The sequence below is a fragment of the Dasypus novemcinctus genome, chromosome 11, assembly GCF_030445035.2.
Source record: "Dasypus novemcinctus isolate mDasNov1 chromosome 11, mDasNov1.1.hap2, whole genome shotgun sequence".
Classification (NCBI taxonomy): domain Eukaryota; kingdom Metazoa; phylum Chordata; class Mammalia; order Cingulata; family Dasypodidae; genus Dasypus; species Dasypus novemcinctus.
This window is the reverse complement of record NC_080683.1, coordinates 71,624,065-71,644,956: the sequence shown is the minus strand read 5'-3', so window position 1 is coordinate 71,644,956 and position 20,892 is coordinate 71,624,065. Positions and strand designations below refer to the sequence as shown.

Below are 20,892 nucleotides of genomic sequence, written 5' to 3'. Positions count from 1 at the left end.
CAGCTGATGAATATGAAATCCCCAAATCAAACCATTTTTGGAGGACTGTCACAATCATGAAAATTATTTACATTACCAAAGTCATAGAAATGGCAAAATTCAGCAGATATTTGCCAAAAGTCACTGATGTTTTTGGTGAAAGGAAAGGAAAATAAAAATAGTTCTCCTTTTGAGAAAAAACATTATTAAATGTGTCTGATAAGTGGATAGAAGAAGGGACAGGTGTCATCAAAATGCTTCCAATTCAGGCCCCACCTGTCAGGTGAAAAACATACCCAAACTCTTGAGTTACATCTGCCTTAGACTAGTCCTATTTGCTGTTCTATCCTTGGGAATAAGGAAATCACAAGCTTGTTCTCCACCTAGAATGACATACCTTCTAGAAGGACAAAGCAACAGGACAATCAACATCCTTTCTTTAGAGGATTCTAAACATGAACAGTCAATTGAGATATGGGAATAAACGTAAGTAAAAAACTCATCAACACATTTTCCCTTGCTTTCTACATTGGGCAAAACTCTGAAAGTTAAGAATTATATACAGCATAAAACTAGAGGAGCTGAAATTTTGTGAGTTAAAAAAGAAATAAAAAGCAGTTTATCCAGATGCTTTCTTTTCACTACATAAGCTTATAAAATGCATGTGTATGTGTATAGACTTGGTATTCCAATTACTAATTACGGTGGAAATCTTTTACAATCCATTTTAATTAAGGCAATGAGCTTTTCTTATATGATTCTTACCTGGTTAGGTTTATATACCATTAGTCTGTTCTGATATTGTGCTGTGTTAGTTACTCCACCTGTAATGGATTAACATGTGTTAGAGCTTTTCATGAATAAGAAATAGGATATTCCAACATAAGAATGAGATACAATTAAAGGAAAATTAGCTACTGCTGAGGATCTGTTTGTATACCCTCATGGTGAACCCATGACATAATTAAGAAGCTTATTGTTAAAGCAGTTTCATTTTCAAGAAACATTTCAGAAGCAATCCAGTTGAGAGCAAGCAACAAGTATGCTGAGATTACCAAGAGGCCCCAATTCTGGCAAGCTTCTGTGTGTGGCCAGAATAAGTGGCAAAATGTGGGGACGACTGGGGCTGAAGGGAGGACCCAGTACATGTTGGCAAGTCTCTCTACAATTTATGCCAGAGGCTGGTTATGTGAAAAATTCTTGTCCTTAGCTAAATTGGTAATTTTGCAGCTCTTGTCTTTTGTACACCAGCAGTGAAAACTTGCTCTTTCTTTGAAGGAAACATATCCAAGTAAAGGCATTAGTTATCAAAAGGGATCTACAGCAGTGCTTTCCGATAGACTATCAGAGCTACAAATGCAAGTCAACATATGCAATTTTTAATTTTCCAAAAGTCATATTCGAAAGTAAAAAACAATGAAATTAGATTTAACAACAAATTTAATTCAATGGAGCCAATATATATCATTTCATCATGATATCAATACAAGAAATTATTGAGATATTTTATATCCATTTTTTAACTAAGTCTTCAAAATCTAGTGTGTATTTGGCACAGCGCAACTCAACACAGATTAGCCACATTGCAGTCCTCAATAAACCACATGTGGCTCATGGCAACCATATTGGACATCATGGATCTAGAGTACTCCAGTGCAGCTGCAGTCAAATTTTTGAAGCCTTCTTAACAACTATTCAGATCCAAGATTTGATACCTTTTTCTTTAACCAAGAATCACTAGAACGTCAGCATACTGCTAGGTAGGTTTTCCCCTATCTTTCCTCACAGTATCCTTCATACTTGTCATGTATACAGAACTTTGTAAAATCTATTAATTATTAATTCTACTTTGGTTTTTACCATCAGATGGAAAAAGCAACATAAAATAGCAGAGAGAAAATAACACCAGTAAATATTAAATGTTAGGTATTAAATTAGCAGGAATACGGGGATCAAAAATACTTACCTTAAGACATATTGCCTTGTACATAGTTCTAGACCCTGGTGTAAAATAAATAACATTCTTATTTTAATAAGTATCACAAAGCAGCAGCTAATTTTGCAATAAAGCTTTGAAGTTGACCTGAGCTAAGGACTAGAAACGTTTCCTATTGGAATTCTTAGAGTTTGAAAATATGTGTTGGGAAGCAGACTTGGCCCAACGGATAGGGCGTCCGCCTACCACATGGGAGTTCAAACCCTGGGCCTCCTTGACCCAGGTGGAGCTGGCCCACGTGCAGTGCTGATGTGCGCAAGGAGTGCCGTGCCACGCAGGGGTGTCCCCCACGTTAGGGGAGCCCCATGTGCAAGGAGTGTGCCCCATAAGGAGAGCCACCCAGCGTGAAAGAAAGTAAAGCCTTCCCAGGAATGGTGCCACACACGTGGAGAGCTAACACAGTAAGATGACGCAACAAAAAGAAACACAGATTCCCAGTGCGGCTGATAAGGATAGAAGCAGTCACAGAAGAGCACACAGTGAATGGACACAGAAAGCAGACAACTGGGGTGGGGGGGGGGGAGAGAAATAAATAAAAATAAAATCTTTAAAAAAAAATGTCTTGTTAAAATGCAAGCATTTCCCATAGGACACCAACATCAGCTCCACAGCCAGGAGTCCAGTCGACAAGAATCCAGAGGATTAGTGTCGAATCCTCAACTGAGCTAGAATAATCAATCAAGACTAATGGATACAGAAAGGGGAGGGGACTTGTCCAGGCCAGTCATTACTCTCTCACTCAACCCCCCAAAAGAGATTATATGTTTCATGTAATTGACGGGGGCCATTATCAACTGGAGGGCTATATTTTATTCTCTCTGAAGCTTCCAACCACTTTTAAGATCAATGAAAGCTTTGTCTGTGGAGGAAATCCACAAAGAACAGAGAGAAATGAGCTTCCTGCCCTCAAAGTAAGTCTTCTCTGGATCTCTCATTGAATGTCCCTTTTCTAAAATGAAATCAAAGGAAAAGAAATCTCACTCATGAAAGCTGAGACTGAAATACCTACACAGAGTCAAATGTTTGTCAAAATAAATACTGAAGAGTGTTTGCTTTTTGCTCCCAACCTTCTCTTTCTTGTCTGATTAAAAACTGAATGCCCAATAATTCTTTCTCAGCATAACTAGATAAGAATAATCAAATCTACTGAGACCTCACTTGTCTCCATGGTTAAAATGATTGCCAATGCTTTTGATCCGGGACATAACCACTAGATTAACGCCCAGTTCACCTATAATCATTTCTCCAACTGAGAGGGAACAGAGGGTAAAGCTCCCAACCATTATTTTAAAACTTCACAGGTTCCTCTACTTGCTTTAGAAATATGGAACAAAATTATTACCTACTTCAGTAAACTATCTGTTTATGACACCATTTGAAAATATTTACAGTAGTCTATGTATCAGACACTGCCCATTAAAGGTTAAATGTACAACCAATAGATTAGAATGTAGCTATTCTCCCAAGCAGGGTGCACAGTTTATCTCCATGCTCTTCAAAATTATTATTTACTGTCTTCCACAGATGCATCTATAATAACTTTTTTTCTTAATCTGCACTCAGTAATTAGATTCCTCACCCGTACATACAAATTTTCACTCATATTATAATGTTTAGAAATGAGATACTGGGCCACTAGTTGGGATTAAAAAATAAAAATCCCAGTTAGCTATTTGGTTGATTACCTCTAGAATGTTAAACCACAGGAGGTGCCTGACTTTTGCTAAGTCAAGACAGTAAAGAAAAACCTTGGACTTGGTTCTATTGCTTTCTCCTTTGAAATAATTTACAAATGAGTACATAAATAAAACTACTTCCTCACAGTACCAAAAAAAAAAAACAGAAATTTTTTTAAAAAAAGCATTCAAGTTTGCAGCCCACATGTCTTTAGCTGTGTTGCTCATTTACAGAGTTTTATCATTACATTCCTTTCACATAACACTCTTCACTTTTAGATTAATCTGCTGAAATGAGATGCTAAGGATTTGCATACAGATTTGACTATACAAAAATAGATATGGAATTAATAACAGTCTCTATATGTTTTAATTTCTCCTAGACTGGAGTACCCTTGCCTGCAGCAGTATTCTTGGCTTTGAAAGTCATCAAGCTGATTTGTCTGCTCTGGGTTATAATGCCACATGCTGCTATACTGTCCCCTGCAATCAAAGCACTTGCAAAGATAGATTCCATGCCTTCCTCTATCGAGTATATTTTATAGATTGGCAGTTTTGATCTCCCCCCTACCCCGTGGGGGGGATAATCTGCATCTTAACAGCTTTCTATAGATACATCTGTCATTAAATATGCCTTCTCCTATCAGCATCCATTTTTAAAACCAAGTTTTCCCTAACTTTGAAGTGCCACTTGAGTCAAACTTAAGACTTTTCAGCCAAAATTGAATATGAACATCCCTGTCTTCTACTTTTGAATTGTGACTTAAAGATATACTGCAGGTTTCCCCAAAGTCAAATAAGTCTTTAAAAACTGCCAGAAGGAATGAAAAGTTACCACCATGCTACTAGCAGTGAGAAATGCTTTCTATCATCAAGACAAGAGAAAAGCATTTTTCTTAAGTTTCTCCGTACAACTCGCCACAAAATGTTGTGACAAATGGATGACTGCATACCGGAGAGATGATGACAGGTGACTGCCAAACAAGCAACATTTGTCTCTGCCACCGAGAATTCAGACTCAAACTCATATTGAGCACAAAAGCAACAACTGGTCAATATGGCTGTGTCTATAAAATAGGGTGCTTAAAAATCTGAGAGTGGAGCATATGGGAATCCCTTATATTTTTTACATAATATTTATGTAATCTAAAGCTTCTTTAAAAAAAGAAAAGTTAATTATTAAAAAAAAATCTACTCTCATTATACTTTCTCAAAGTGGATGGAGACAGATGGCTCTAAGTTTTTCTTCAAGGGGAGAAAATACCTCTGTTGATAATAGGCAGTCCTACACTAAACTCTCCAGGGGCTAAGAAACCCCTGGGAGGATACAATGGAAGGAGCCAGTAAACACAGCCAAGTTCAGTTTCCTCATACGTAAAATGGAGATGACAGTGTCTCCCTCATAGGTTTTAGATGAGAGTACATGACATAGAGGCCATCCATACCTTTTATGGAAATTTCCCATTTCCATAAAAGGTATGTTGAATTAATAAATGACTTATTCTGTTGTCTGGAAACGATTTCTTGTCATTCTTTTTTCTATAACCAGAATTATTGGACAGTTTGTGTGTCCAAGGACTTCCTTTTTTCTTTTGAAAAATTTTTTAATTATCTTTTTTTTAAAAAGATACATAAATCATACAAAATGTTACAATAGAAAATATGAGGTTCCCATCATTTTTTCCTTTAATAGTTTAAGTTCCTCCACCTTAAATTTGCTTCAATTCTCAAAAGACTAAAATTTTATAACATACTCAAATTACCTAAAGAATGGCCTGGCATTAGGTGAGAGTATATATCAGTCATTTTTAAAAATAGTGCTAAACCCACTATTAGTCCTTGATTAAAGTGGCACTATGGGAATATTTACAATAAATGGAAAAGAAATTTTTACTATCTATTTTTACATAATGTCAGACTGTCCATGTTTTCAGTGTTTATAATTCTACATAAACAATTAGAATCAAGAATCTTTTTAGCAAATTAGCATTTTGAATAGAATCATACTTAATCCATGCATTAAATTAAAAACTAGTATCAATATTATTTCTGTCACACTTGAGAAAACCAGACAAATGGGTGGTAATTCATTTTTCTCAACATTCCCAATTGAAAGTATTAAATTTACAAAATATAAAGAAAGATTGCTGCACTTGAAAATATGTTACATTTATATTATCTAGTGTTCTCGCATAATAAGTTGTGACTTAGATATACATAAACAATATACCATGTGTTGTTTCAAATAAGTGAAATGATAAATGAGGGTAAAATCTACAACACAGATGTCAGCTGGGTTCACCTGCCCCTTAAAATCTCAATAAAATTGCCTCTATCTCCCATTCCTCATTCTGTGGTAAGTCAGACTGCTGCCTCCAAAGATTTCTGCATGATCCCAGGAGGATTACGTCCTCATAGTCACCTCTGTCTATCCTAGTGTCCTGGCTTAGTGACTTCTTGTTGGATATTTTAACTTTCTCTCGGCATCAAGTTCTTCAGCCAGTCCCCATTCTCATGACATTGTGTTAACCATCTTCTTTCCTTTTGGCAATAAAGAAAAATACACATTTTCCCATTTTTTAGGTAGAGCAATTCAACTCATTCTTTACTCTCTTTTCCTAGACACTTCTAAACAGACACAAATGGGCCATCTAAACAAAGGCAGTATTTTTTTTTTTAACTATCAATTTTAGAGGTAACTAAACTATGAGATTAAAATATATAATCTTCAGGGAGTGGACGTGGCTCAAGTGGTTAATAAGCACGTGTGTCCCATATCAGAGGTCCTGGGTTCAGTCCTGGTGCCTCCTAAAAACAAACAAACAAAACAAAAGGCAAACAAATGAAAAAAAACAATTGAGGGGAGCTATGTTGAGTGCCGGTTTCCTACATACGATGTCCAGAGTTTAATCTCTGGCACCTTAAAAAAGAAAAAACCTCAGAAAACAAGCGTTCTAATCTAAACCAAAGAAACTTTAGAGTAGCCCCCATATTATCACTACTTTTTTACATTTTAATTTTATATCACCAACTTTTACATCTGAACTTCAGAACCACAAAAAGGAAGACATTATGTGGTTCGGCTCTGTGCGTTGAGAAAGATAGACAGTTAAGCAATTAAAGATAATCAAATGCTTGTTGATCCTAAACAAATCTCCAGGTATTCTTCTCTGTCTCATTTACTTTCAGCTGTATGTCATTTGGAATTTATTTCTTGTTACAACTTAAGCATCTGATTTCCAGACCTCTGTAATGGTGATAAACAAGTGATTTGTGGGTTGAGAGGGGGAAAATGACTTTAAAATCAGAAAAAGAATTTAGATTCCAGCTTTGGGAATACTAGCTGTGTGATCTGGGGAAGTCATTTAGCCTCTTTAACCCTCATTTCCTGGGCAGCAATGAAGAGGGTAAACAAAGGGCTACTTCTTCAGGATACAGCTAAGTCAGTTTAGGAGTAAAACTGGTAATTACTTTAGGAGGATGATCTGATTGCTTTATTCAAACCATTTAGTTCTTTTAAAAGCACTTTAGGTGGCCCATTTCTGTCTGGCCTCTTATCTCAGTACAATACTGTAGTGGTTTTGCTTTAAACTGTTTTGGAGGGGGAACAGTAAAGGCTGGAACATAAGTGGAGGGGGAAGAGAAAAAGTACAAGGCCAGTTGGTTGCTACAATCTATAATAATCAGATCAGAAGAGAAGATTTGATTCTTACAGGATATTCTAATTCGCTATGAATTGCTAAAGAGACACGTTATCAAGCTCCCAACCTCTACCCAGCAGGTGGCTTCATCACGGTGGTAGCCGCCTCCAAGAACATTGAACAGGCCCTTTATTACGTACTTGCTCCCACCGAATACACTGTTTTCCCTCGGGGAAATCTCAAGCTCTTGACGTATAACTAGCCAGGACTCCAGCATGCTGAATTCTCTCCACTATGATCATTTGGCTATTCCCAACCTAAAAAACTTTCCATCATGAGTGAACCCAAGGATCTGCCTTCTCCGATTCTCTGCTGAGCACCACCAAAAAATTGGACAGAAACTTGCAAACCAGACCTTCACAGCTTTATGGTTTCCAATCATGGGCTCTCAACAAGGTTTTAAACTGTCAGCTCCTTCTCTGTTTTCTCTCAAAGGCCACCTCCTCAGGTCTTTTACTAGTCCTTCTGCACAATCTCAACAGACGACCCTCTCACTTGACTGTCAACAACAGTCCTCAGTTTCTTGCTTCTCAGGGGTGAGCCGATCATCATTCTCTTCTTCCCTCCACGCTTAGAGCTAGAAGGCCTTTTCCTCCTCAGGTCCAGGACTCAGCCCTCTCCTCAACTCTCTCTAGTGTGTTAGCCTGTCAGCTGTAGGTACCGTATCCCCACAACTCATGACGGCTCTTGGCAGCTCATAGCAAACAAATGGGTGTCTCTCTTTCCCACACCTTCAATTTCACCCATTCCCTTTCTTAGTGCACTTGCATCCTTTAAAAAAAATTCCTACCTTTGACCATGGATTTTCTTTTCAAGCTACTCTTTTCCCAACCAAACTTTCCTCTTCCTCCTTTTTTCTTTCTAAAACCGAACTGCCATTTATTAATTATAATGAAAAATGAGGCTGTCACATGGATTGAAATATGCATGTCCTTTGAAACAACACCTTTTCTCCCTGTAGGCAGGAGTATATGGGAAGCCAGATAATAACTGGACGGTTGTCTGGTAACTCAGATTCAGGGAATGAAGTGTTAGATGATAATACTGTTTGTGCTATCAGGCTAAGACAGCCCTTATCCAAACTTCTTTCAATGTGGTCTACACTGACTTGCAGTTTTTCTACTCCCTCACTTTTTTTTTTTGTTTGGTCTTTATTTATTTCTAATGTTACATTAAAAACTCCTCCCATAACAACAACCTCCTCCATCATCATGGGACATTCATTGCACTTGGTGAATACATCTCTGAGCACTGCTACACCTCATGGTCAATGGTCCACATTATATAGCTTATACTCTCGCTCACTTTTCATTCATCCCTCAAACCATTATATTCTCTCTTCCACATTCTTCCACTCCCCTGAACTGCTTTCACTGAAACAAACAAGTAGCTCCTGATTAAAAAACTCAAGTGGAACATTTTGGACCTTAATGCTCCTGTGGTATTGGACATCTCTCACCTTGCCCCTCCTCCTGGTTTGGTTTTGTCAACAGCCCTCCTCCTCCCTCTGCCCTTGCCCGCCCCACATTCGCAGCCCCCTCCTCATCGCTCCACCTCTGCACACTCCCACCTGTCAGTGCTTTCGACACTTTGCCCTTGGCCCCCTTTCCAGGTGCTCTCAGAAACAGAAAGCAAGGTTCGTTGCTCTGGGCCTGAGGGGAGAGGGTTCTAAGGAAGTAACGAAGTTCAGTCAGCAAAGGAGAGCATGAGAGTGGGCCCCAGTCATGGGGAGCAGAGAGAGTGACTGTGCTCAGAGCTGAGTGGACACCACCAAGCCCTCCTGCTGACTGTCTCCCATGGAGCTCAGCTGCCCAGTCCTGACACAAAGAGGATCACTGGGTTAGTACAGCACTGTGTGTTTGCCAGAGAGCAAGAGAGTTATGGAAATGATGGGCCAGGAAGTCCAAGTGTGAGGAATGGAAGGAGTCAACGGGTAAGGAAAAGTAGCCCATGGATCACAGGTGCCTAGCTGAGCTGAGGATGTTAGCGAATTTGTGAAACCTTTCACTCCTCTGTAGTAATTGCCCCCTGTTTTGTACTACTTTTGTAGCTTGGAAAGACTTCTACCATCACACACACTATTAAAACTTTCTGTTTACAAGTCTATTCCCCCAACCAGTCTGAGTGCCCCATGCAGAACCTGCATCTTACTCTACTTTGCAGTCCCAGCACTAACCCAGAGCAGGACATAGGCTAGAAGCTATGCATAGTGTCTCATGATTGGTAAGAAGCAGAGCAGGGATTCACATGTGTGTATCTTAGCACACCACAGCCCAGCCTCTGCCACACCTGATGCGCATTCCCAATATTTTGCAAACAATGTTTTTAGGTACAAATAAAAATATTTGCACAGATAATGTAAAGTCAAAGACATGGAATTCTTAAATGTTTATGAAATCTTACATTGTTCTAATTTTAATGAGTACTAGAAAAACCAAAGTCCCTTTACTAGGTTTGAATAAATTAAAATTATTCATAATGGGGTAATGCAAGCTTCATATAAATTTAATTAAGATGAAAGTAAACATATCTTCTAGGGAGTTAAAGAAGCTTTAACAAACATTTTTTCATTAATGAAACATCTGAAAAACTCTTTGATTGTCAGCTCTTAGAAGGCAAGAAGTATGTTTGTTGAATTAATCTTATTTATCTATGACCCAACACTAAACTTAATAGGAGGAACATTCACCGAGAGAATTAAGAAAGCACTAAATATTACTTTTGAGTCAAGGCAGTAACATTTGTTTTATTTTTATAGTTTTAAAGCACTAATTTGGGGTGAGTTTATAGTTATGTTGCTGCTATTTGATAAAAATGAAAAGGTAAACTGTTCTGCAAAATGAGCTCAGTATTACTTTTCACTTGAAAACAAAGTTTTGGGAGGTGGATGTGGCTCAAGCAATTGGGCTCCCATCTACCGTAGAGGAGGTCCAGGGTCGATGCCCAGGTCCTCCTTGTGAAGGCAAGCTGGCCCGTGTGGTGAGCTGGCCCACGCGGAGCGCTGGCCTGCACAAAGTGCTGCCCCACGCAGGAGTGCTGGCCCATGTGGAGAGCTGGCACAGCAAGATGATGCAACAAAAAGAGACACAGAGGAGAGAGAGTAAGAGATGCAACAGATCAGGGAGCTGAGGTGGCGTAAGAGAATGATCACCTCCCTCCCACTCCAGAAGGTTTAAGATCAATTCCCAGAGCTGCCTAATGAGAATACAAGCAGACACAGAGGAACACACAGTGAATGGACACAGAGAGCAGACAATGGGGGAGGGGGAAGAAAATAAACAAATCTTTAAAAAGACAAAAGTTTTAAGTGGCTCACACTATATCTTAAAATGGAGAACATCTTTTAAACTGTTGAGGGGGAAAGACTGCATAGAGTTGTAGTATATTAAATGCTCATTTTACTTAAGCATTGCACATTTCAAGTTGAAATGGTGTTATGATTTGTGAACAGGGTCACAATGTTAAGAGCTATGGATCTGTAAAATTTGACTAACTGTAACATCTTAAATTAAATGCTACTGGGAATATCCACACAGCCTGATTTTCTGAATTCCTCTCTGTCTCCCTTTCAAAACTATGAACAGATTTCAAGGTGTCCTGACCTAAAAAGGAAGGGGGGGTGGGGGAGTAGGGAGAGAGGAGAGGGTGTGAGCACACATGTGCACGTGCTTGCTGGAAATGTAGTGTCTCTAAAGAAACTATCATCTTGTGTTCTATGAAATAGAAAAACAGCCCCTAAAATCCATCACTCTATAACCCGCACCACCTCTGCCTCAGGCAAAGCTTACAAAATACCATGAGGATGACAATGACCCAGTCCCCTATCAATTAAATTGGAAATACTTGATTATTTGGTAAAGGACAAGGAATAGCCTCAAACATTTTCATCTCCTCCAATAAATCAGGTCAACACTTCTAAATCAGTGGTAGTGTGAAATATACCTGTATTTCTTTGTAAGGGAGCCATTAGCAAATTGAGTCACCCCTCCCTATCCCTGGTTAGAGTCTCATTTGATTTATTATAAGCTGGGCCTGAGGAAAGAGACAGATGACTGAAGGTTACAAAAACGTCACTGATGATATCCTTTTCTAATTAAAGGTACTGTACTGTACACAGGAAAGTGAGTTTCTCATCTCAAGTACACAGTAGGGAAGAAAACATGAGAAAACTGCAATTGTTTTCACTACGTATGGCTAACATAGGCAGCATACATTAGTTCAAAGGAAGAACAAAGAAAATGTATTTTATTACACAGTAGAGGGAAATCAAAGTGATATGGCAATAAAAGATCAGCAATAAGTTGATACGGTTATGGAAAAGGAATTCTCTAGACCAATAGTAAATGGGAAGTCCTCTTCATGCCAGGATGATATATCTAGCCAACCCAAGATGAGCTCCTATGCTTTCTTAAGAAACACCTTGCTAAAGAAGGTGTTAAGTAGTCACATCTTTAGGACCATGTAAGGGAAATTCGAGCATTTTTTAAAAGCGAGTTTCATAGCCAAGAAAATAAGGAACATTTAATAAAACATTTATGAGAAAGTCATACAAAATTCAGAAAATGCAAAATTTAGGGATGTGGTACATTAACAATATATGAAACTAAATGAATCAATGGAAGAGTGTAAATTGGGAGAAAATATAAATCACACTGATTTCATACATCCACTCTTGTTTTATTATCCAAGGCATGTACAAATCTGTTCTTTTCTATTAGCTGAGACTTATTTGCAGCCTAGTTTGAAGTACCTTTAGCAATGCTAGTAGGAAATACTCCTGGTGGTTATTTTCCTAACTGCTGAAATATACATTTAAAGAAAAGGGAATGGGTTACCAGATAAATGAGGTTTTTATTTAAATATACCCACATATATTACTATACACACATATAGTGAATGTCTATTTGGAATATAAGAACAGTAACTTTGGGGCCCACCTCATTTATCTTCTTCCTTAGTTCTAGTCATAACTTCATTCATTAATTTCTCAAGCACTTATACCCTGACATAAGCTGGATTTCTTCATGAAAATTAATGAATTGCCAATAATTAAGGCACTATCCAGATAAGCCCTGACTGTGGCTGTTTTCCAGGACTGTAGAAGGAAAAGTGGGCAGAGTCCAAATGAATTTAGTTTAAATGCAGGGGAAAGTTTTATCAGAGCACATGTTAAAAAAGATTATTGAGAGAAGCTGAGAAGCCTACAGAGAAGTACTTAACAGAAATGGGTTCTTCTTAGTACATAAGATTCAAAGGTACTCTTGGTATTTAAAACATTTGATTTTTCAGTTCCTCTTTGTCCTTGATGACTTAGAAATTCAACAAGTTCCATTTGGGTTACAAAATGGGTATCACTCCAACTGAGAGAAGATGCAATTTTCTTCTCTGATGGGGCAAACGTTTCAACAGAGAATACTTTTGGTCTTTCCTGGTTATTGTACTGGAAACAGGTTGATAATAAATGCTTCATGGATTCCTCCTATATAAGAAAAAAGGCAGCCACAAGAAATTTGAAGATGTCAATGAGCTCTGCACACAATCTATCAATGGTAAATTATTACCATTTATTGACTTGGCCACATGGTGCTTAGCACATAATAGATATCTTTAAAAATACTTGACAAATTTAATTAAAAGAAGGCAGGAATCCTGCCCAAATTTGACACTAAAGTGTGGAATAATCTTGTTTTAATGTTATACTTGAGTTTGCTCATTTATGAGTGTATCTGATGGTCTCCTGCCCCATGCCACATGGTCATGCATTGAAGAGAGAGCAAATAATATCAGTGAAAGGCTTAAAGGTATTTCAAATAGCTAAAATACCACCAAGGAGTATTCTCAACAACAACAACAAAATCAAGCCTAAATCTGATCAAGCCTATGGATCTAATTACCAAAGTTTAGGAAATATCAAGCACAAAAGAACATACCACAGGATGCAGAAAACTCTAGAGGATAAACTTTAACAAACTACAAGGGAGAAAGACAGGAGAGTCTAGAGATTTAAAGAGACTTAAGAGATTCAGAGAGACTTGAGAGAACAATTACAATTTATGGACTTTATTGAATCCCACTCTGAATAAACTGTTAAAAAATCACAAAACAATTCAGTGTGGACATTGACTTGATATCTGAAGATAGTAATTACTGTCCATTTTTCTTGGTGTGATAGTGGTACTGTGGTTATGTTTTTTAAATGAGTCCTTATCTTATACAGTAGATATACATCCTAGAATGTTTATGGATTAAATGATATATGCAGGATTTGCTTCAAGATAATCTGGGATGGGTATGGGTATGTGAGTATATGGATGAAGCAAGATTGGCAAAGAGTGGATAACTGTTGAAGCTGAGTAATGAGTACACTGGATTTATTAGACTAGCTTCTCTACTTTTTTCATAATTGAGATTTTTTTAAAAAAGGAGGAAAAAAGTCAACTAAATTAAGAGCTCCAACCATACCCCCAAATAATCAGTAGGATTCCTATTAATAAAGGATTAGGATGCATGGATGACTAGAATTCACAGAATATACAAAAGCTTCCTTTTAGCCAACAACTTAAATTCCTTCCCTCAATGCACAGCCTGGCTATGCCCTGGCAGCACAATGGATTTACTAGGTTTTTACTTCCCCTACCCTGTCTTTGATGAAATGGCTCACAGGCAGGCATCTCAGGGTGAAAGAAAAAGCAAAGGACCTGAATAAACCACAAGCTGAGACTTACATTCTCTGAATAATCAAGAGCTGATAACCTGAACAATAAAAAGTTTGGAAGAAAAATAGGTGTCATGGGCTATTAATTTCCAACTTGAATTTTACTTAAGAACTCAAAAAGGCATAGAAAGATTAATCCCAATTACATTGCTCTCCATATTGTAGGCATTCAATAAGCAATCATTAATTAGCTAAATGGCATCCTTAGCCAATGAGGACAGTTACACAAGGCCACACTACCAAAGCTTGACTTTCACTATCTGCCCCAATGGAAACTGTTTTTTGATATATCCAGAGTATGAGGCGCATTCTACCTGATATCCAAAGAAGACCATCGGCCACATATCCAGCGTGACATGAAAGGGAGCGGTCAAAGGACTGCACAAAAGTCCATTTGTTCTTCTTGGGGCAGTATCGCTCAACAGTAGGCAGAACCTGGCGCAGTTCATTCCTGCCCCCAACTGCATAGAGGTATTCATCCATGGCACCCAGCACAAAATGCTCCCGGCAGTTTTTCATGGGTGCTATCTCTGCCCAGGAATTACTGCGGGGGTCATAACGACAGGCAGTCCTCACGGCACACGTCCGACCACTGGCATGCTCAACTTCCCCTCCTGCTACAAACAGGAAGTCCCCCATGACGGCTACACAGTGGTGGCTCCTTCCCACCGGCATGGGAGCCAGCTCACTCCAGTTGGCAATGGCGGCTATAAGAGCATTCTCCTGATCAACAGGATTGAAGTACCGAAGTTCCTTGACTTTACACACCTCACGCTTTTTCCCACCAATGATATACAGAGTGTCTGACTGGAACCGCGGTTTGGTCCTGCGAGTCTGCCAGACTGGCTGCGCATAGATGCTCTGGTGGTATTCCAGGGCCTCGTTGACAAGAGCTGTTGCAGTCTCACTTGCCTGGACGAGGGGGTGGGATAGGGCAACTGTATGGAGAGTATCCACATCCATGAGGCCAAAGCGGATGTACTGCAGGAGCTCATCCATGTGCTGGTAATGGCAGTTGTGTTCCAACCACCTCACCGCTAGCTGAAACAGAGGGAGGTGAGATGAGAAGCATAAAAAGGTAAGAAGAGCAAAGGCAATGGCATACAGGCAGGTCACTGCGTATTCTCTCAGAGACCTAATGATACAATCTTTTCCTATACACAGTGTAACACGGGAATATGTTCCCCCTCTATCAGCAGAGACACAAAAGAACTAAAGATGTTGTTTAGTCTTGAACTTGGAAAGAATTCAAGTTCATTGCTGTAGGGCTTAGAAACTATGTTCAACAATTGACAAGAGTGCTTAAGGTATCAGTTGGGGTGACTAAAAATTGCTTTTTGTAGAATGAGAATAGTGTTGTGAAACAGCCTCTTTTCTTGGGCTTCATGCATGAGGGGCTCAGAACACCCTCCAACAGGAAATGTCATCAGTGAGCAGCTTCATTGCAGCTCAAGTAATATATTTCAACCCACAAGTCAAGGTGATGCATCAATACAAGTAACATAAGAAAATATGTGATCATCTGAGACCAGAGGGTGTACTTGAGAGAAAATCAATATGACACTAGTGGAACGATTTAGAAAGGAAAAAAAAGACTTTCTTCCCTCCCCTTTGCTAGGTATAGCACTCAGGAAGCAAAAGAAGAAAAAGTAAGATTATAACCTATCCATTTCTTTTACCTCAATTAGTTTTCATCTTGAAGACATTTGTTGTTTGCATACAGATGATACTGGCAATTTGTTGGAGCCATTTTCATAAATACAGAATAATAGAGGAGATTATCTTCATAATATGGGTATAATAGCAAAATATGATCCTGACCTTTTTGTTTTCCATCCTAGATCTCCCTCAAGAAGTAGAAGGAGTAAGATCTGTTGGCTATAAGTAAACTGAATTCTTTGAAACTAAAGCAGGCACAAAAATCATAAATAATAGAACAATTTAAAAATACCATCAACACAAAAACAATTCTTATTATGGATCACCTGAAGTTATTTAATTACTTCCCACATACCAACACTAAGGAATAGTTCAACTATCTCCAGTCAAGGCATTTGATATGAAATATTCTTAGCAGCTCCTACATTAAACTAAAGCATCTAAACAATACAAATGTGCATCTTCAAGAATTAGCATGAAACAGCAAAGCAACAAATTAGGATGTTGAATAATTGTGGTTTTTCACTTGCTTTCTGACTCACAGAATTGAGGCTCTGGGCTTCCCTGCTCAGCTGATGCCCGTCAGTGAGGCAAAGGCTCTAGGTGGAGAGGAAGAAGGAATTGTGCAGTAATGGCCCTTGGACCATTACTCCTGGGCAGACAAGAGCTGGGTTTCAAGCTAGCAAAAAAAAAAAAAATCACTGAACTCCCTCAGGCACTAGACGATTTCAGACTATAGCCATTTGATAAATGGTCCCAAAATGTATGGAACATTTTGGACTTGTCTTTTTAGCTCCCTGAATGAAGTGATTGTAAGAAGTGAATTCCCTTCTGATTTGTAGTGAACGAAATCTCTTAATGAATTATGTAGTAGAGAAAATGAAGGGAAAAAAGCCACATAGTCTACTGATGCCATGCAGGGTAGATGCCATGGAGGGCAGATTATGCAGTCTGCAGTGAGGCTGCCATGACTAACACTCTCTAGCTGTTTAGGAGCTAGCAGTTGTGATTTCATTAAGATATCACCCTGAAGAAAAATAATTTATTTGTATATGGCATCATCAGCAATAATCAAAGATATTACAAAAGAAAACACATGACTCTTTCACCAGGTCACTCCCTCTGCCAGACATGGAGAGTTCCCATAGAAAACATCCTAGTTTTTCCACACCCTAATTTTAGAAGTTTCAAAGGATAGAGTTCCAGTTACTTTCAAGGGGTGGGAGGAGGGTGCTGGGATATAATTCAACAATTCAATATAAGATTCTCCATTCTCTGCCCATGTAACTTTCAAAAGTTCTCTGATAAAACCATTCTACTCAAGGTCATTTCTCACACACCAGGTAAAATTTTCTGAAGCGTCATCTTTGACATTGCTCCTAATTTGAATAATTCCAGCTGATATTGCTTTGCGCTGTTAACGAATCTCTCAACATCCTTATGTTTCTACATCTTTCATATAGATATTACAGAAAACAGAACTGGAGAAACATTAGATAAATCTCCATATCTCCACAGCCTCTTTTTCTAGCATACTGCTGCCCATTTAATTATTTTTCTCTCTCCTCGTAAATCAGTTCTTCCTATGCCACAATCAATCTTCTGGCCCATCTCCAAACACTCTTCAGTTTATCTTTATTTCTCCAGCAAACAGTGTCAGTTACTGTGTGAAAAGTATAGTCTCAACTCTGACCTGTCTTGGAGGAAACTTCACTGTAACAATGACCATCATGGTTTATTACTGATTAATTTCTATCAGTACTAGTACTAATTACTAATAAATAATATTAATAACTATCACCTCTTTATCACATGAATTATGATGCTTTGTGTTTAACTTTCCAAATACTATGTATTATAGAATATATCAGGACATAAATTAGCTGCATTTTGCTGTGATTTTTAAAATCTCATTTCTTTTCATTTTGGATTTCTCAGATTTCATATAATTTTCACTCTTTCATCATCTATTAATATTTTCAGACTTAACAAGTCATTTGGACTGTTCTGAAGGCCAAAGGTGAAAGCAATTTGCAACTAACTACCCTACCACCAACTTCAAACCAATCTCAACTAGATATAATACTATAGATTTAAAGTCCGTGATGCTCAAGCTTAATATTTACATGAATCACCTGGAGTTTCTGGTCAAAATCTAGAGCCTCACCAGCAGGTAGGAGAAAGAGGGCGTGGGAGTCTGCATTTAACAATCTCCAAAGTGATGGAGATGCTGCTGGTCCGTGGACCACACTTTGAGTAGGGAGGTTTTAGACAGATTCCTATTCATGAAGCAGTTTTCTTATGCCACGCTCTGAATTTAGATACTGCTAATACAGGATACTGCATTATCTGTCCACCAGAGTGAATGGCTGTCTTTGAATAAATTGAATCTGTTCTTTTAATTTTTAAAAAGTTTATCTCTAATGAAATATAAGTAGGATACTTTATTAAGGTATATGATACTTATTTAACCTAGCTAAGCATTATGAGTAAGATGGTCTACAAGTCATAAACACTATGCAGTTTTGTTTTGGCAAAACAAATGCAAAAGTACCATTGTGGACAGTTTTACTTTCATGAAAATGTAAAAATGGTAAGGTAAGTGAAAATTCACGAAAACCATGAATCACTCCTTTTTATCCAAATAATGAAGGAAATGGCAAAGAAAAAAAAAAAAAAAGCTGCCTCAAACCACTTCTGTATTCGGCTGTGTTGAATAAAGGGTTGAGGAGTGGAGAGCACCCAAGAGCCTGCTGAAGGGGCTGAAAGCCTGGAGTGATGAAGGCTGGTCCATCAATGGAGCATGGGGCACAAAGGCCAGACTTAGCTTAGGATAGGATTTTGATGCTTGGGTTTGAAAAGGGTAGGTACTCTTGGAGCTGGTAGCTTTGAAAACAGAGAAAGTACAACTCAGGGGAAACTGAATCCTATTCTCTCATATTCTGGTTTAAAGACACCCCAATCTCCCTAAACTTTAGCATTTTATTGGAAAGAAAATAGAATATAGAGTCAGTCTTCTCACCCACCTTTTTTGTGATACAGCCAGCAAGAGTAGAAAAAAATTACAGATCCAGTGTGGAAGGCAAACAAAGAGTACTTAGGAAACATGGACATTAGACAAGATGTTTCCTAAACTACCTGAAATACAGGGGACCCTCCCTTATCACCAGGGGCCATCTCCCAAGCAACTTGCCTGGCCCTGTCTAGTTCATCTTATCCACATGGAGAATCGTTCCTTCTTAAAAGGAGCATTTGCTACAGTGAAACACAGCTTCAACTCATCTCATCCTCAGACCTGGAGGAGAGCAGTACCTGGCGTGTACTTGGCTATAAATGTGTGTTGCATAAATGGGAAATTCTCCACAACTGTTCTTGGGCCACTTCTCAAATTTGTTTTAAACAAACAACTCCAATTCCTTTATCAGTTCTGTTAAATATTTATTTACTTATCACAGGCTTCAGTTTCCTATCTTGAAACTTCATCTCCACTGCTTTGCTACAATGCCTTTACACACACTCAAAATTTCACATGCAGCAAACAGTGCACTGACTTACATATGTAAGTCATTATTCCCTCCCATGCTTGGTGCTTGCCACATATATCTAAGATTCTTGGCAGTGCAATGAACATGGTAGCCTCTTAAGCTCTAAAATAAACAATAAAATGTTAGGACAGGAAGGAACTTTAGAGTACTTTTGGTTTAAGCTTTTCAATTTTACAAAAGGAATCCAAATCCAGACAGGTTAACTGACTTGCCCCACATCATGCAACTAATTAGGCAGAAAAAGCTGGAACTAGAACCCCCCAGTTTGTTTTTTTTTATGATATGTTTTTCTATTACATCACATTGTCATTATTTTCCCATCAATAATTATTTTAAAGTAAAATCCAGGCAAAACACTTAAGCCCAAACATAACCTCAACATTCTCTACATTAGAAAAATAGTCTGTTTTTGTTTAAAGTATGCTTTGCTGCAAGAGAGGTTAACAATATTTTTCAGTGAGTCTCGTTAATGGATTACTGCAGACATTAATAGCACATATTTAATGGTATCACCTCAAAAGATTTTAATTGAAGAACAAGTATTTAGGGGGAAAGGTCTCCGTTCAGTCTTGCATTCCTGCTTCACTTTTTTTTTTTTTAAGATTTATTTATTTATTTATTTCTCTTCCTTTCCCCCCCAACCTGGTTGTCTGTTCTCTGTCTATTTGCTGCATCTTTTTTGTCTGCTTCTGTTGTTGTCAGTGGCACGGGAATCTGTGTTTCTTTTAATACATATTTTCATTCTATGTCATTCCTTGTTAACTAAACCTGGTTCAAAAACATGTGGAAAAGATAATCCCTTTGCTTTAGTTTTCTCAGTGTATGTCCACTGATTGCTATTCTTCATAGGCTCCAAAAATATATATACATTCTTAAATTCTACAAATATTGCTCTAGTTCAACTAAAATATACAATTTATTCCTATGCAGTTCAAAAATATGTCAATTATATGAACAAATGTTACGTTCTTAACTTTACTAAGTCCTCAGATAGTGATCCGCATTCGTTTACTGTTCATGCTTGAGTATACTCAGACAGAAGCTGCTGTTTTGAAATCTGAAATTTCTGATCCTTCTAAAGAAGCAGCTCTTTTAAAACTAATTCTGCTTGTTTATGTCCACATCTCTGTGAACTATACAATGTGACTCCAAAGCCAGGCCAAAACAATAAAAAAACCTCACACTTACAAATTTCCTGGCAGTTATATGAATTAGGAGTTCAGACCAAATCCAAGAATACACATCAATGCATTGTTCCATAGACCTACCTTTAAATCTTGCAAATGTACATAAAAGTGACTTCAAAGACCAGGTTCCCATCCGATAAGTGAGCAAATCTTTTTAATCAACATTAACAAAAAACAAAGCCCTTATGCCATTGTCTAAAAGTAATAACCATTTCTCTGTCTTGGTCAACAAATATTCTTTTATACTGAAAAGGAGTTTATTACAGAACTCATCAGCCAGAGCTGAGTAAGCAATGCCTAATATTTTTGCCCACAGTCTTAATTCTGACCCTTTGGCCAGGGGGGCTATTATTATTCTCCTACTTAGGTACAGACAGTCCTTCTCAAAGGACAGATTAGCTTCCCCTTTTACACGAGCCCATTCTGTGAAGCAC

General features: G+C 38.1%; 1 protein-coding gene across 4 annotated transcripts in view; it reads right to left on the bottom strand.

Moving 5' to 3' along the window:
- KLHL32 (kelch like family member 32) overlaps positions 1 to 20,892 on the bottom strand; it is a 255,100-nt gene that overhangs the window by 31,127 nt on the left and 203,081 nt on the right. For all 4 annotated transcript variants that reach the window (XM_058307167.2, XM_058307168.1, XM_058307170.2 and 1 more), the window contains 2 exons: positions 14,382 to 15,108; positions 745 to 803 (listed from right to left, as the gene is read on the bottom strand). In XM_058307167.2, coding sequence (XP_058163150.1) covers positions 745 to 803; positions 14,382 to 15,108 — 786 coding nt within the window. The remainder of the gene's footprint in view (positions 1 to 744; positions 804 to 14,381; positions 15,109 to 20,892) is intronic.